We start from the raw sequence: 17,145 nt of genomic DNA, 5'->3' as shown, positions 1-17,145 counted from the left end.
TTTCATTCTTTCAAACTTGTAGCACAACAGTAGTTTATGTAGCCTATAAAATTACGTCAAAAACAAACATGTTGCCCATATCAACTGTCGCACATGATATGGAAAGATATTGAAGATATTTTATGTATGCTTTTTGTATCACCATTCCATAGCCTACCTATAAGGAACTTCCAGGTCCTTCAGACACCGCAAGGTGCCATGCACCCTAGCCCGGTGAAGTATTCCAATTGAATTTGATTCAAATTATTTGAATACGAGTTTGAATAGGGTCTGTGATATTAATCAATGGTCAATGCATTCGTAAGCCCTTTAGTTTGCTTATTGGTAAAATTAGCAGCGCAATTCCGAAAAGGATGGCTATTCGATGTAACTTTGATGACACCGGACTGCGACGACTGCAGCTTTTAGTTTCGCTGTGTCTGCAGATGGGCTAGATAGACGACTACCGTCACTGCATAGCCTTCGTTTATTGCTGTCGACAAAACGGTAAAATGTCCGGGAATTACTGGAAAACACAGTTTTTTTCCTTGTTTGACTATAAGACTGAAAAATATATAGCCTAATTGCCAAGAACAAGACAGTCGGCGTTTTATACAGACTTGTACAATTATTCATCATTGGATACATTATTGGGTAAGTGACGTAAGATGTTTTGTCTACTTACTTGAACTGCTTAAATCTAAGTGACAGAAAAAGGTAAATGCTTAGGCTACTCATCGGGAGCCTATAGCTTATATAACATTTCAAATTGAAAAGATAAGGCTACATATAGGCAACTGCTGGATCGCCTGTCGTGTCACCAGAATACTTGATACAGATTAATGATTAATGAATCATTGACTGACTGGCATTGGCCACCTCTGCACAATCACACTTTTTGCATGATTTGAAAACACTAAATTAATTGTTTTGTTACCTAATGCTTATGACGTCAGTGTGGCAGATTATTTTCTTGGCTCAATGTTAAAATACGTTATTTTTGGTTATAACTGTAGGCTACCTCACACACACAACATCTGGGTTCGAATCCCGCCTAGTGAATTTTTTTAGCATTAACTATTTCTCACGAGAGGCCGTGGCATTTGATTGCACTGTTAACCAATCAGATTTCAAGGTCGGAACTACACGTTTTTAAAGTCCTAGTATCCTTCATGCAGAAGTCCATGTACTACACTTTTGGGTTAATTTAAATCTAGGTTTTTGAACCCCTTATTGTCCTCTCCTGAAAAGGTGGGTTTTCCTGACCAAGAAGGGCTACCAAGAAACAGAAGAATCCATCCAGAGTTCTGTGATTACTAAACTGAAGGGTGTGACTGTCACTAACACCACAGAGTCTGGACTACTGGTTTGGGGGCCTGAAGACTATGTCATTCCTCCTCATGTGAGACCAACCTTTCCATGTACACTGTTCAACAAAGCTATAGCCAAATATAGACACAATTTGCTTAATCTGCAATAAATTGCAACTTTTGCTTTACAAGGGCAAATTGTTCACAAATCTGTCTATTTTTCCAGGGAGATTCAGCACTATTCATTGTAACTAACTTTATAGAAACACCAAACCAGAAGCTGGACTTCTGTGCTGAGGTAAGAACCTTTCCTTTAGAGCTGTGATTCAATATGCTTAAGATACTCTTAACCTTCACCAAATCAGACGGGTGAGATTAGCCACAATCTCGCAGTGTGGATCGCAATGTTTTCATCTCCACATCGTTCATCACCCACTGGAGCAAAAGATGGAGAATCCCCAAACTGGAGGAGATAAAGGTCCAAGAACAGAAACTCTTTAGCTGCTTCTCCATGTCCTCCAAGTACAGATGTCTTAATTTGATTAACAATGACATCTCTAATTTATGAAGACTGTAAAAAGTAATATGCCTCTAGCTATCTAAGGCACAGTCTTCAGCACAGAGAAAGACGTGTTGTGTAAACAGTCCCACAGTCTCTGTCCATCAGTGGGCTGCTTTTAGCCCAAGGGACAACATTGCTGTCACATTGCCGCCAACCTCCTTAATACACTTAGTAATTATTTGAGCAACATTGCCTCCAACGGTTGCTAGATTTTTTGGGGAAACTGCAGTTTTACATAAATAATGGCCAACATTGTGGTATCTGTAGAAATGTGATTGGTTTCATCACATTTAGGGAAGTTTTGGGTAATTTATTTAAAAAACAGTATTTGTTCTCTGCTCCTTGTCCTGGCCCAACCAACTAACAACCATACAACCCTAGAAAGACCAAAGTCCCAATAATAAACACTGTTCAGGTCATTATCTACACTGGGAGTACCCATACCTCGCTGCATTTTCCTGTAAAGCTTCTCTTTACTACTTTGTAACAGAGATAAGGTTGTGTTTACAGTATCGTAAATGTAGCCTACTAACATGATGAAAGTCTTTGTATTTGTTCAACCAGAGGGTGTCTGTTTTCAGAACTCCAAGGTGTTGGATGGCCTCTGCAGGGCGAATGAGGACTGTGTGGAGGGAGAAACGGTTGTTGCCGGTAACGGTAGGAAGCCAAACAAACTTCTGGGTGGGATCATTGTGAAGTTTTGGATTGAAATGGACTTACCCTTAATTTAATTTGACTGAACAAACTGTTATGTAGTTTATTGAAGTCTATTACTTGTAAAGACCATCACCTTAGCCCTGCTGAGTTCATTCTATTTTCTATCAGAGGTGGGAAGTTGCACCTTCAAACTTTTTTATGATGCTGCAGGAGTTATGAGTGGTCGCTGTTTAAAAAGGGATAGAAACTCTACTGGTACGTGTGAAATATATGGCTGGTGTCCTGTAGAGAGAAAGACCCAACCACAGTAAGGAAACACACAAGCCCACTCATAAAACACAGTCTCTCTCTCACTCACTCACTAGTAGGACTATTAGTATAATTAAATGTCTAATTTTCTGTCTTGTTGGTATATTTATTACCAACTTATTTTCATTTCATTTTATTACAGGGGACCTATATTAAGAAAAGCAGAGAACTTTACTATTTACATTAAAAATTTCATCAGATTTCCCAAATTTTCTTTCTCAAAGTAAGTTGTCTGAAGTGAAGTCATTGTTATTCACACAATATTACAAATCAGTAGTCTCCACTATGTTGTTCTAACACTGTAATTTTTAGATCCAATGTTCTGGACACATCTAATGATTCATATCTAAAAACATGTCTGTATGACGAGGTCCTACACCCCTACTGCCCTATATTCCGCCTGGGAGACATTACAAACCGAACGGGACACAACTTCCAAGACATGGCATTGAGAGTGAGTTTCACAGGATTTTGAGAGTTGAATTTATTTTAATTACCAGAGATTAACACACGTTTACCATAAATAAGTGCTAAACCGTTAGTGACCAACGTAACAGAAAATCCTGTGTGAGTGGCACAGATAGAATTATTATCTCCCTTGCTTTCTCACTCTGATCCGGGGTTGATCTCTAGTCTACAGTCACGCATGCAGCGACCACCTTTTATTTAAAAATAAATGCTTTAGCCAGCTACTCCACGGAAAATCTAGCAATTTAATAACACATTACTTAAATTCAACTCTGTTACATGGGTGCTGATTTTCTGCCCCACTCAGGGTGGTTCGGTAGGCATTCTGATAGAGTGGAATTGTGACCTTGACAAGAGCTCCTGTAAATGCCATCCACGCTATCGTTTCACCCGCCTGGACATCAGTGCTTCCAGTGACTCTATTACATCAGGTTTCAACTTCAGGTAACCCGTCGTGCCAAAGGTAGAAGTACACAACCTTACATGCACAATACCCAATAATAGATAAGAAAAATGTCTTAGGAAAGGATAAATATTATGAATACATAACACAATGTAATGCCGCTAAACAACACTGTTAAATCCTTTCATTGGACCTATCCTTGTTTTGACTTCATAGACATGCTCGCTATTACAAAAACGCTGCTGGGGAAAGCTACCGAACTCTATTTAAAGTGTACGGTGTCCGTCTAGATATTATGGTGAATGGAAAGGTATGAACAGGAAAACGTAAGGAATTTGTATTTAAAGCTGCTCTTATATAAAATGTTGGCCTTGTTTCATGGTGTGGTCGCTATAATACATTGTACATAGTAATTTTACTCTTTTATTTTCTCAAGGCTGGGAAGTTCAGCATCATTCCTACGGTTATCAATATAGGCTCAGGAGTCGCTTTGATGGGTGCCGTAAGTGTTACATTACTCAAGTTTCAATTTTAAACGTCCAAACCCACAAGTTCAAAGTGTTATGTTCAGTTATAATTCCACACCATGGGGGTACGTACATAAGACACAGAGTGAATATTTTGACATTATTATGTTGCAGGGAGTATTCCTCTGTGACATGGTCCTGCTTTACCTCATGAAGAAGAGTGAATTCTACCGAGAGAGGAAGTTTGAAGTGCCTAGGTAAGTCATGTTGTTATGTTTAAATATGTTTTGAAATAATTACTTGTAATAAGTTATTTACCCTATGTCTTTCCAAAGGAAAAATAAGAGTCTAAAAAACCATAACAAAATAGAGGACGCAAAACAGCTGGAACAGCAACAGCTCACTGACCTATCACCAGAGACATAGTAGCCATGATGGCTCAATATCACCTATCCTATCACCAAAGGCTTAGTTGTCATGGTAGCAACTCAGCGAAGAATCAACAGTAGCTACTTAATTGTAGCCACAACTATTTAACTATCTTAACACCTCAGAGAAGGTTATTTGCTTGATGCTTGTACACACTGGTGTCAGACCACTGACCTGGAGCAGGCTAAAATGCTAAAAAGAGGACTGGAAAGTAAACATCTGAAAATACATTGGACTGAAGTGATGATGGATACCTTTATGGATGGATTTTTTTTAAGGATGGATACTAGTATATTTCCATTGTGGATAAGCCCTCCTCATGCTGACCTCACCTTTTTAAGCAGCTGCATTCTTGAGTTATATGTTTTGCTCTGGATGTTTCAATTATTTTTGTTTCTTTGCTTTCTCCACTAGTCTTAAACTTTATGCTCTTTTGATTGATCACTTTGGTTGTGAAATACACCTTATCAGTTTGGACAAGTGCTGTATTGATAAATAAAAATGGTTACAAAAATATTTTTTTTAATATTTGACCATTTTATAATTTGCGTACAAAGTTGATGAAAGGGGTTCCTTAACTGTGAAAGCCATTTCCTTCACTAGGTACCTGTTACACAGGTACTGTACCTGTGCATTTAACACACACCCATTAGCCAATAGTCCATTTTACTCTTTCGTAACATTTAGTAATGCCAACATTTCATAAGGCCAAAATGTATTCTTGTATATGTTTTTTAAGTTAGTGTAGTTAAGTTTAGTTAAGTCTTACATTTACATTTATTCATTTAGCAGACGCTTTTACCCAAAGCGACTTCCAAGAGAGAGCTTTACAAGGTGCATAGGTCACTGATATTAACAACAAGATAGCCCCAAAACATTGAGAGTAGCCAAAAACATGAAGCACATATTGTGAACAACCAAAATAAGTGCCAAAGGAGAGAACCATAAGAGCATGTAGTTAAACAAGTTACAATTTGAACAACATGAACCGCTATAAGTGCAAGTGTACCTGTGGAAAAACAAGCAACATTAAAAACAATTTATCACAGCGAGTACAAAAAAAGAAAATGATGATCAGTTTTCAGTCCTTTCAGGTATTACTGTAAACTGTGTATGGTACCATGTTTCCTTACATTCAGAAGGTACTGGAACATTTTGATCCTCTATAGAATACCCTGTGGTAAGTGGGAGGAGCATAACCAAGGTAACATCCACCCCTAGTGAATTACCAGTTCCTACTTTATCACCCGACAACAGCAGCAAACCTTCAAAACTCAGTTGACAATTGGTTAACAATTATACATTTGAATAGAGCAACACGGTAGAAGAAGTTGGATTTCTGTTCAAGACTTCAACACCATGCACCTTAACCCCACTCAAGACTGTCTTGGCAAAAAGAAAGATATTATAAATGACACTGAAGACACAGAGGATACAGAGGAAGATGATGTGGATAACAATGGCAGTAAGCTGCTTGATGTTGTGGGGGGTGATGCAAGTCATCCCCCAATGGATTCTCCCATTCCTCTTCCGAGCAGGTAAGCTCGAACTTGATCTTGAACCAGTTTTTCCCTGGTGGTGCGATGTTTGACATATAATTATCTCTTATTAATGTATAACTGTTCTCTATATCTGTATCTCTAATCTCTATAACAAATATAGCAATGGCAGAATGTCTGAAGGTATATGGACTGGTTAAACAAGTTCAACTGTTTAAACATAAAAACAAAAACTTGTCAAACATGGTATCATATTACCGTGAAAAAAGATGACCCACCCTTTACTTTGCATTATTCACAGTGTGAGTACATTGTGTATCCCATTGTGTATTTTGTAAAACTAAACATGTTGGTCTCTACATTGCAGAGACAAACACAACACATTAAATATGGACCGTTTGTTTGGGGCAGCATCAAAAGGAGATGTCTGTCTCTTAAATGGATTCCTGGAGTACTTTCAACTTACAGGGAAACATCTTACAGACAGAGAGTTTAGAGGTGAGACAGTCTTGCCTCTTGGAAACTATTGCCTATGGGCATATCACACTAAGGTGTATGATATATGAATAAGATACCTGTCATTTAACCATCTAAAATTCCATGCATGAGTTTAGATCCAACAAATGGGAAAACAGCTCTTCTGAAGGCCCTCTTGAATCTGAAAGATGGCAAGAATGACACTATTGAAACTCTTCTGGAGATTGCAGAGATAACTGGGGGTTCACAAGGTTTAAAAAACTTTGTCAATGCTCCCTACACAGACATTTATTACGAAGGTAGGTAAATATATGAAATCTGCAAGGTCTGCATGAAAGGGTATTTTGACGCAGGTTTTGCATTCTCTTAGTAAAATGCAATTGGTTATTTGATATAGTCTATTCATCTATGAGTGGGACTATTACATTATGTGCATTTATATTTTTCTGACCATGCCTGAGCGCACTCATTCCTACTTTGCAGGTCAGACTGCTCTTCATGTTGCTATTGAGAGACGAAGCTTTCACTTAGTGAAACGTCTAGTTGAAAAAGGCGCCGATGTCCAGGCCAAAGCGTCTGGCAAGTTCTTCCAGCAATATGCAAAGCCTGGTTTTTATTTTGGTGAGAGCTATTAATGTCATGTATTATTAGTAAGTAAAACAAAAATGTTGTACTGTATAAAGGGCTGTTTTGATTTGAAGTTTGTTTTAAGAGAGAAAAGATGAGATGAAGCTACAATTTAGTTTGTATCATAATTACCTTAATACTTTCTCATGTTCGGGCCCTTACATCCAATAGGTGAGCTTCCTCTGTCTTTGGCAGCCTGCACCAATCAGCTGGACATTGTGTCCTATCTCATGGAGAACCCATACAGCACCGCTGACCTGACTGACAGAGATTGTCAGGGCAACACAGTCTTGCATGCACTAGTCGCCATAGCAGACAACACCCCGGAAAATACTGACTTTGTCACAAGAATATATGATGGGATTCTTATAAGGGATGCTAAACTGGGAAAGGAGAGGGACAGCAAAACAAATGACATAATCAAACTAGAGGATATTGAAAACAACCATGGGATGACTCCTTTAAAGTTAGCCGCCAAGACAGGAAAGATTGGGGTATGTGTGCCAAAACCCAAATATTTTTGGTGTATAACATTTAACTGTGTGTAGTTGTTTAATGTCAAGTAGGTAAACGTGTTAATCCACACTACATAGTTGTCGCTATAAATCATCAAGTTAATATGATGATGAGGAATTCATAACCCACATCAACTGTATGCCATCTTGTCACATACTGTATTCATCAAAAGACAATTATTGTAGACATTTTTGAATGGTAAATATTCAATGGTACATATGGTTGTATGAATGGTACAAAGTTCACGCACCTGTGCTGTGTTAAAGGTTAATGCAGCCTTGCTGACCTGTTGTTCGCCAGATTTTCAGACACATGGTGCAGCGTGAGTTCACAGAGGAAGAGACCATAGACCTTTCCAGGAAGTTTACAGAGTGGGCCTACGGACCCATCCACTCCTCCCTGTATGACTTGGAGTCCCTCGACACCTACGAGTCAAACTCGGTGTTAGAGATTATTGTCTACGGCAGTGGGATTCCGGTACAAACACATTACAGTCACATCTGTAATAAGTGAAGGATGTTGAACAAAAGTGTAAATTGGAGAACAAGGTTATAGAAGTAGACTTTTTAATGCCATAAGGTCTGATTTAGCTGAGTTGAAAGCATGGGATAGAATAGTCTTATAGGCTCCATATATGTCTCTGTGGACAACACGGTTGATTTGATTTCTCCATAGAAACCTGTTGACATATTTCCAACATACCTGTTTTGTTTTAAAATGTGTGAATCTCAGAATCGCCACGAAATGCTGGAAACAGAACCTCTACACAGACTTCTTGAGGAGAAATGGGATATGTTTGCCAGTAAGATGTTTTTCGTCAATTTTATAGTTTACATGGTATACCTGGGTATCTTCACAGCTGTGGCCTTTTACAGAAAAGAAGGACAGGTAACTCAAAATACATTAAGCCACATCAATGGTACTAGCAGTAGAAACATTCATTTCATTTGATTATCTGAAACTTGCCTTTGTAAATTGCAGACACCATTTCCTGTAGAAGACACACCACTTGACTACCTTCGTAGTGTTGGCGAGTTTATTAGTGTTATAGGTGCAATTTACTTCCTCTGTAAAGGGGTGAGTATATTCTATATTACTAAAGCCTATGTGTGGCTTGAAATGTAAAAAAAAATCTTATATTTCTAACCGATATCAATTATCCACAGATAATTAATCTAAAAAGAAAACCCCCAAACTGCCAGGCTTTGTCTCTTGACGGATTTTGCGATATTCTATTGTGAGTATCCCCCCAAAATCAAGCAAGCGATATGTATATGCAGTCCCTCGTTGGTAATATCCTGACCTCTTCCTTAGTGTCCTGCAGGCTGTGCTCCTTCTGGTCTGTGTGCTTTTATATGTCTGTGGTCAGACGGAATATGTCGGACCTCTGGTGCTTTCACTTGCCTTCTCCTGGATCAATCTCCTTTACTTCACCAGAGGGTCTAGACACATGGGCATGTACAGTGTCATGATGCAAAGGGTAAGTTAGAAAAAGTAAAATAATTTTAAATTTACCTGTATTCATAAAGGAATGTACAAATGGTGCATTTGGTTGATTATCAAGGAAAATTACTTTTTAGTGACAACACTGGGAATACAATTACAAGGTTTTGCAATTACATGTTTGTATTGTGCCTGTGCTGTTTCTCTTTCAGATGATCATGGGGGATATTGTACGATTTCTTTTTGTCTACATTGTCTTTCTTTTAGGTTTTTCTATAGGTAATCACAATCTTCAATACAATTTGTGTAAAACTCTAACACGGTTGGATACCAAGATATCCATTGCTAAGTTTCCATCTGTTCCCAGCTATTGTGGTGCTAAATCCACCTCTCAGATCTCTGTCAAGGAAAGTGGGACTTCGCTCTGAAATCTGCACGAGGCCAACCTATAACAACATAGGCTTTACCACCCTGGAGCTTTTTAAGTTTACCATCGGTATGGGTGACCTGGAGTTTACTGACCAGGTCCAGTATAAGGAGGTGTTCTACATTCTTCTAATCTCCTACATCATCCTCACCTACATACTGCTGCTCAACATGCTCATAGCCCTCATGGGTGAGACTGTAGAGAAGATCTCCAGAGACAGCGAAAGCATCTGGAAATTACAGGTAAAGTTACCAAGTCAACATTAAAGTGATTCTTTTGATTTTCTTGTGAATATTTTTTTGTGGAAAAATGGATGAACATTTGCCTCTTTACCTGCTAATAATCTCTGTATTGTGATATGCATTCACAGAGGGCACATACCATCTTAGACTTGGAGAGAAGCCTTCCTAAGTGCTTCAGGAAAAAACTGAGGTCGGGAGTGGTGAAGAAGCTTGGAGTTGCCCATCGCAGGTTTTTCCGGTAAAGTGTCCTGTACAATCAAAGATGGAGTGGGTGTGGCTACAGTTAAGAAGGCTAACATGTAAAAATGACTTGTTAAAAACCAGGGTAGAAGAAGTCAATTGGAAGAAATGGCGGACCAACCTGGGAATCATAAATGAGGAAGATCCTGGGAGTTGTGAAATTACCAAATTACACTCCCATGAAAACACTGAGCAGCAAGGTATGGTGATCTTTGACTCTAATTCTCTAAATATATGTACATACCAAGAAATATGTAACTTCATAATTCTCAGTTGAATTTATTTACAGGGAATCAACTGCGACTAAGTCCTTTACTGCGGAGGTTCAGCTTCAGGCAGAATCAAGGACAAAATAGACAAGGCGACATTACTGCCAATGTTTAAGGTCACCCAGTCAAATATTGGACCGTTTTGGGACCCACAATTTTATTCGAAATGTAATTAAACTTTTTTCCTTGTATGTTTTATGCAATTACCTAAAAGCATCTTGTTTTAAACAAGTTTTATATTACTACAGTTTAATATCTTAGTTTTGTATCTGCATGAGTTGCCCACAAGATACCCATCTCAAAGTGACTCCATATCAAAAGGAAAAAGTATAACAAACGTACTTGGATGTGAAATCAACCAGGTAATGCATTTGCTTCTGACTTCACTCAGTTGTAGAAAATAAAGAGTCTTGGTCGAAATACCTTTTGAAACTGCAAACTTTATTTTGGTAAGGGGGAGAATGTTATTGTGCAAGACGTTTCCTTAAGGATAGGCAACTGGAATAACACATCTTTAAGTACAGAAAGTGAGCTCCCCCACTGTCATTCAAGTCACATCTGGACCACTGAGGAGATAAATGACAACCTCAAAACATACTCAAAATGTCATGCTTTACCTATAAACTGTCCAAAGGACGGTACCAGTCCCATTTTTCCACCCATACAGTGTGAGTCTGGGCTTTGGACCAGGGTTATGGGAGTGGTGGCCTGGTCCCTTCGGTCAGTAATTTCAGCAGCAACAGTTTCAGACTCCCTAAAGTGTCTGGAAATCGTAGCACACTTCATTCCATGACCCAGTTTCAGTAGTTATAGTAAGTAGCTTGGTCTTACAGTGGATAGTCCAATACTATGTAGGTTTACACACCTGTATGCAAGTACCTTGGCCTCACACATCCTGGCACAAACACACCAATTCTGTGCCAAGTTTAGAGCCCATTGGAGGCACTTCATATGAAACAAATGATAGAACCTGACTTTTTTGGGCTGAAACATGGCAGTAGAAAAAAAAAACAAGTATATTATGTAAATTGCTTGGTTCACTGCAACGACAGTCAGCCTCTTCCACCATAAATATTCTCACATTTCAAAAAGGTAAGAGACTCATCAACAGGAACTTTTATTCCACTAGTACAACTCACACATCATTACTAAACACACACAAATCACACTAGTGTGTTTAGACTGGAATTCAATAGCAGCTTCAAGGGGCCAGGCACATCAAAGACAACAAGAAAGTCACAACATCTATGGCCATCAAGGAAGACAGCCCAACCCATAAGGTTAGAGTTGCAAGCCATTCAATTTGCATTTCTTGCTGAGTGCAGCCAGTTTTGAGACCTCAGATTGCATTGTCCTTGTGTCTGATATGCTTTATGTATGGCACCTATGAGGAAATAAAACATATGGCTTCAGGATGCAGTGGTCCAGAAAATAAATTAAGGAACTAAAATCTGGCTATATGTCAAGTAAAACAGCTGAAGAAAGGTAGTCTGGGGACCAGTATTACAGCTCAGTGCTACACATCTATAAAACTCTGCTAAATACTATTCATATTTAACCCTTTAAAAACGCTAGTTTTAAGTTGCAAATCAACAGTGACTTAAAATAAAGACATTTGCATTAACAATCACTAATATTATGACTACTTTCCATATCAAGCTCTGCACCACACTTGATTTCAAGTTCAGCGTAGAGTAAATCAACATATCAGGTATACAGAGGGCAAGTAAAATGTAAGGCTATTTTCAAGAGCTAAAGGAAGAGAAAGCAAATGGGACGAACAACGAGGTTCCAGTCAAGGTAGACTTAGGGAGACAGGAAATCCACCAAGCATGGCGTAGTTACCTGCATGAAGGGACTGACTACACTTCCCTTTTTTATAGGTAGAAGGTAGACAGACAGGACTAGTGCTTCTGGAGAAATGCCTTAATACAACACACAGGCAGGTGACCTACTCTGGGATTTGTGGACTTTTCTCAAATAGAAAACCTTTTTGCTCCTGCATTAACTGTTGTACTTGCATGCTTGCAAGTAATACACCTGGTCTTCACACACACACGCACACACACACATCCAAAGTGGTAAGAAAGGCTACGCACCTCATCTATTTCACATGATTCTGAGACATTGAATGCCAACATTTTAGTAAGTAGTGTTTTCCTTTAGCTAATGTTGATCATAACATTTCCATCCAGTCGACACGTTCACTATACCAGAAATTCAAGTAACATTTTTGAACTGAAGAATTAAAACAGTCTTGCAAAAACATACATAAGCTTACCATTTCCAAAGCGATATTGACTTAAGGTTTATCAACACACAAGACACTATGGCTCTAGCACATTAATCTAAATTATGAGGTTGAGGAAATTGTTTATCAGTTGCTCTTTAAATCAAGAGAGCATCTGGGAAATTAGCATGATTGACGTTCAAAAATGCCCCATTGACAAGGTAGCTCCAACAGGTGCATAACATTATATACTCTCCAACGTGTTTATGTCTACTATGAAAATCTTATAGATAATTATGAATGTAAACATAGGGAAAGGAAAATATCCCAAGATCCTGTCAGTGGGAAGTTGAAGGCCACAAATATTGTAAAAGGTAGTTCTGTCACCCATGGAATATTTCTACGGACCATTGTAAGGGATTACAAGGTTTGATCTGGATTCGGGAATTTGCCATAACCCCCAGGATATACAAAGGATGTGTACCCTCCTTGTAATAGTGGGAATCTCATAATTGGAATAACAATCTAAACCCATAATCTAATACCACATGCCTTAAGACCTGAGGACTATTTTATCAAACAAAAACTGGCACCTGTCAATCAAGAGGTGGGCAGAATGATCAGTTGATTTGTTGCAAGATGGAGAGCAAACATAGGTATACCTAAATGGAGCTTTGGGAGGAAGGCAGCTAAAACAGTAGAAGAGTTATGACTTCATGCTTTATCTATAGCCTGTGTGATGAGCATGGACGTTTCTACCGTTGCTAGGCTCAGCGGCCCTACCCATCGGAGGCCTATGCATCTTGCCTGTCACACCCAGGTTCTGCTCACGGAAGCAGGGGGCCTGGAACTCCCCGCCAAGGTACTCCACATTTTGCATCAGCTTGATCTGGGCAGGGGGGGCACCCCTGAATTGTGGCCCAGGTGTGCAGTCCAAGGCAGGTGCTGCTTGCGCTCCCTGGAAACCATGGGGGAGGTCTTGAGGACCTGAACCATTGTTGTTCGGGCCCGGCAGGACCCCACTCCAGGGGGGCTGCATGTAGTGCCCGTTGGTGAAGGGCATGTCAGGGAGCTTGACAGGGGGCGAGGATGTTGGTTTGTCTGTACTGTGTCTTAGAGGGAACGACTGAGACGCACACAGCTTGTGAGGGTAGCTGAGGTTCTTGGTTGGGAAACCAGGTCCTGTGGGAGCCTCTATCCTAGGGTTCTTGCAAGGGTGAGCCCCCTCTGGAGCACGCTGCATGTGAGCCAGTTGGTGTTGGTTCCAGGAGCGCTGTTGTTGCTGCTGCTGCTGCTGCTGCTGAAGCTGTAACTGCTGTTTTTGTTGCTGCTGCTGCTGCTGTTGTTGCTGCTGCTGTTGTTGCTGCTGTTGTTGCAACTGCTGATGGTGCTGCTGTTGTTGCAACTGCTGCTGTTGTTGTTGTAACTGCTGCTGCTGTTGTTGTTGTTGTTGTAACTGCTGCTGCTGCAGTTGCTGTTGTAACTGCTGCTGTAGTTGTTTATGTTCAATGTCTGAGTGGAAAGCAGGCATCCTGTTCATAGCGGCCATGTTAGGCTGTGGTAGGACAACAGTGGCAGGGGCATGAGGAGGGGCGGTGTCTGGGAGACCACCCAACAGGCAGGAAGGTAAGGGGCCCAGTGCGGGATTGTGCGTGGACACCCTGGAGCTGGCGCTGATGAGCAGGTTACGGCTGATAGGGCTTGGGTTTGCGATCTGGCCCTCGCACACCGAAGTGCCGCCCACACTGGCCCGTGCCTGACAAAACTGATTAATCTGGAGCACAATGCTGCTCAAGTCACTTGGCCTGTTCTGGTGCAGACTGGCTGCCATGGACAGTGGTATGGTGGAGGTAGATACGGTAACGTTTGGTGGGGCGTCAGCGTCTGGCAGCTTCCTGGGTCCGTAGGGGCCAGGCAGAGGCTGCTGCTGAGGCAGGGCGTTAGGGGCAGGTCCTGCGCTGGCAGCCTGAGGGAGGGACTGTGACGGCGGAAGGACCTGGGAGTTTGGCAGGCTAGGCTGCTGGGCTGCGTCAGACATATGCCTCATGCTCGGGGCCACTCCTTGTTGCTGCAGCAGAGCTAGCTGATCAGGAAGTGTCTGATGTTGTTGCAAGGTCTGTGGATGAGTGATATGATGCTGCTGCAGGGTCTGTGGCCGAGGCTGACTTTGCTGTTTCTGTAGAGTCTGGGTGTGGGGCAAGCTCTGTTGCCGTTGTATGCTTTGTGGATGGGCCAGGCATTGCTGTTGCTGTAAGGTTTGTGGATGGGCCAGGCTTTGTTGTTGCTGTAAGGTTTGTGGATGGGCCAGGCCTTGCTGTTGCTGTAAGGTTTGCAGCTGGGACAAGCTCTGTTGCCGCTGTAAAACTTGTGGGTGCGCCATGTTCCTCTGCTGTAGAGTTGGATGGTGGGACATAGTTTGCGGCTGTTGTAAAGTAATTGGGCGAGCCATCCTCTGTTGCTGCTGGAAAGCCTGTGGGTGAGGGAGTCCCGGTTTCTGAGCAGCCATGACCTGAGGTTGAGACAGACCCTGCAAGTGGGGGACAGGCTGTGGGAGGTTTAAAGTGCTCTGAGTGACATACTGCCCACTGTGAGGGTTCATGGTGGATTTGGAGAGCAGACGGGCACGGGTACCGTCCACTTCTTTGACAATGCTTTTGGCGGGCACTCGGAGAACGGCCAGGAGGCCCGCTTTGGCGCCGACCTGAGACTGGTAAGGGCTGTGACGCTGGCTACTGGTGGAGGTGTCAAGCCCGTTAACTGTGCGGCGAATGTGCTTCCTCTGAGGTACTTTGACGCTGTTTGGGAAGATCTTGATGGTCAGTGGATTGTTAGCGACTTTCTTAGCATAGGCATCCAATTCCGCTGGGGTAGGATACTTGACAGATCTCATCTTCTGTGTAGTTTCCCCTAAAGAATTTGTGAAGAATTAATAAGAATATTGAGCAAATGCAGGGCTCATCAGGAAACTACATTCAATAGAAACTGAACCAAAACTGAGACTTATTTATGCAAAAAATGTAGCTTTCTGAGGATGAGAATTTCTGTGAATGGCAAGCATAGCATAACAACCAATAGAAAGGAAAAATTGCTTACATTTTTGAAGTCCAGTGTTCATCTGCGTGTGGGAGAGAAGTCGGTTGACAGGATAACCTGATGCTGGCAGACAGGCCAGCATGTCACACTTCCACTACTGCAACATGGGATACACTCTCCTCACCATGCTGAGAGAAGGACAGTAAAAAGAGGGACAGCGCTGCAAGGATTAATGACTGTTAAATGACTCAGCACTTCTGCCATGTGCATTACTGTGACACTTTTCAAAAATGGCAGCCAGTAATCACTTGGCATCAGAGCTCTGTGCTCCAGTCTGCAATAAACAGCCCAAAGCCACTGTGACTGTATAGATGTAAACGCCTTGCTTTCAAACCCAGCAGGACATAGACTGCATAATGGCAGGCTACAGGCCAACCAGCTGGCTTGTTCAATCTTGCAGTCTCAAAGAGGACCAAGTCAATAGTTAATCATAACAATTCAGACAAGACTTCCCATGAGCACAAAGGGCTAAGCAATTCTTGTGTTGTTTAATGCGTTTAGTTGTCATTGAAAGCAGTTCAGTGGATAGCTAAGCTATGCGCCTAAATTAAAGAGGAAAAAAAATACACAAAATGGCCAACCACTGGGCACAAGCCCAGGCATACGCTGAAAAGGTTGTCGGCTGTAAATGTATAGTTTACAAAAATGTGTTTAAATGGAATAACGCAATAACAATTGCAGCAGCAGACTGATATGAAAGATCTCACTTTAATATGGTTCAAGGACTTCATACCTTCATAAACTGACGACTAATCAAGACTAAGAAAAGACGACTTTACAAAAGATTTTACGGATATAATTTAACTAGAGGAAACTAGTCGTTGCCCCGGTAAGATGTTCTGGAGATATGCGTCACGTCAGCAGACCAGCAAACATACGCTAAATTCGACAGGATAAACGAATTGCACGAAGGAGTTTGGTACTGGCTACTAATGTTATCTTAGTGGCTAGCTCACTAATGACGGTTATTTAATATGATAGACGTGATATTGGAAACAGTTAGCCGCAGTCAATGGTAACGTAGCTTGCTAGCCAACTAGCTACACACCTCGAGTCACACAGCACTACAAAGCGTCAGACACTTCTTTGTGCCACTGCTATTGCTAACGTTAGCAAGCCTAGCCACCCGGCTCCAGATAGCTTGCCATCCATAACTGTCAGGGAATTGTTGAGTCTTTAGACACAATACTTACTCCGCAGGTATTCAACAGAGAGGGAATTCAAGAAAACATCATTTTGGCGAAGTGATACACCACCGGTATTTTGATTATTTTGGAGGGGTCCCCCGATGCTTTTCGTGCTGCTTTCTGCGGCAGCAACTTTTGTAGCGCATGCGCAACAATACTGGACTTGAGGACCTCTTTTCTACATAATTTGCATTTGGCACTACCGACCGTTTGCCTGTCTGTAAATCATTAGTGAAAAGTACGGTGTAGTAGGGGTTCATTGCACGACAAACGCACCAGTTGCAAAAATGGCATCTAACGCAGTGAAAATA

The 17,145-nt window shown here is 41.3% G+C and overlaps 3 protein-coding genes across 3 annotated transcripts; 2 read left to right on the top strand and 1 right to left on the bottom strand.

Moving 5' to 3' along the window:
* Positions 1–87: 87 nt before the first annotated feature.
* p2rx8 (purinergic receptor P2X, ligand-gated ion channel, 8) lies at positions 88–5,181 on the top strand. Its single transcript, XM_047036212.1, is given in 13 exon segments — positions 88–560; positions 563–633; positions 1,231–1,381; positions 1,516–1,587; positions 2,433–2,508; positions 2,719–2,815; positions 2,960–3,040; positions 3,130–3,271; positions 3,593–3,729; positions 3,905–3,998; positions 4,125–4,190; positions 4,330–4,412; positions 4,491–5,181. Coding segments are annotated over 13 exon segments (1,230 nt in total). The 5' UTR covers positions 88–491; the 3' UTR covers positions 4,582–5,181.
* A 613-nt stretch (positions 5,182–5,794) lies between these two features.
* LOC124477691 (transient receptor potential cation channel subfamily V member 1-like) lies at positions 5,795–10,741 on the top strand. The gene is made up of 15 exons (XM_047035654.1): positions 5,795–6,122; positions 6,451–6,581; positions 6,698–6,859; positions 7,044–7,181; positions 7,359–7,681; positions 8,004–8,180; positions 8,436–8,591; positions 8,685–8,780; positions 8,870–8,940; positions 9,018–9,183; positions 9,359–9,425; positions 9,514–9,815; positions 9,944–10,053; positions 10,140–10,255; positions 10,345–10,741. Exons 1-15 carry the CDS (start codon positions 5,944–5,946, stop codon positions 10,437–10,439), a joined length of 2,289 nt encoding a protein of 762 aa, XP_046891610.1. The 5' UTR covers positions 5,795–5,943; the 3' UTR covers positions 10,440–10,741.
* A 684-nt stretch (positions 10,742–11,425) lies between these two features.
* On the bottom strand, positions 11,426–16,972 carry fam222bb (family with sequence similarity 222 member Bb). The gene is made up of 4 exons (XM_047035655.1): positions 16,841–16,972; positions 15,648–15,775; positions 13,941–15,461; positions 11,426–13,829 (listed from the first exon to the last, which is right to left on the bottom strand). The coding sequence occupies exons 2-4, from the start codon at positions 15,727–15,729 to the stop codon at positions 13,276–13,278; spliced, it is 2,157 nt and encodes a 718-aa protein (XP_046891611.1). The 5' UTR covers positions 15,730–15,775; positions 16,841–16,972; the 3' UTR covers positions 11,426–13,275.
* Between the last annotated feature and the right edge of the window lie 173 nt (positions 16,973–17,145).

Source organism: Hypomesus transpacificus, chromosome 15 (assembly GCF_021917145.1).
Source record: "Hypomesus transpacificus isolate Combined female chromosome 15, fHypTra1, whole genome shotgun sequence".
Taxonomy (NCBI): domain Eukaryota; kingdom Metazoa; phylum Chordata; class Actinopteri; order Osmeriformes; family Osmeridae; genus Hypomesus; species Hypomesus transpacificus.
Note: the sequence above shows the minus strand (reverse complement) of the source record. Positions and strands in the feature narration are given on the sequence as shown.

Excerpts from the sequence above, each read along its gene's own strand:
- LOC124477691 (XM_047035654.1), top strand. The coding sequence starts at position 5,944 with ATGCACCTTAACCCCACTCAAGACTGTCTTGGCAAAAAGAAAGATATT. Across the intron at positions 7,682-8,003 it reads CCAAGACAGGAAAGATTGGG|ATTTTCAGACACATGGTGCA; the intron begins GTATGTGTGCCA and ends GTTGTTCGCCAG. Across the intron at positions 8,592-8,684 it reads TTTACAGAAAAGAAGGACAG|ACACCATTTCCTGTAGAAGA; the intron begins GTAACTCAAAAT and ends TGTAAATTGCAG.
- fam222bb (XM_047035655.1), bottom strand. The coding sequence starts at position 15,729 with ATGCTGGCCTGTCTGCCAGCATCAGGTTATCCTGTCAACCGACTTCTC. Across the intron at positions 15,462-15,647 it reads GAACACTGGACTTCAAAAAT|GGGAAACTACACAGAAGATG; the intron begins GTAAGCAATTTT and ends CAAATTCTTTAG. Across the intron at positions 13,830-13,940 it reads GTTGCAACAACAGCAGCACC|AGCGCTCCTGGAACCAACAC; the intron begins ATCAGCAGTTGC and ends AGCAGCAACAAC.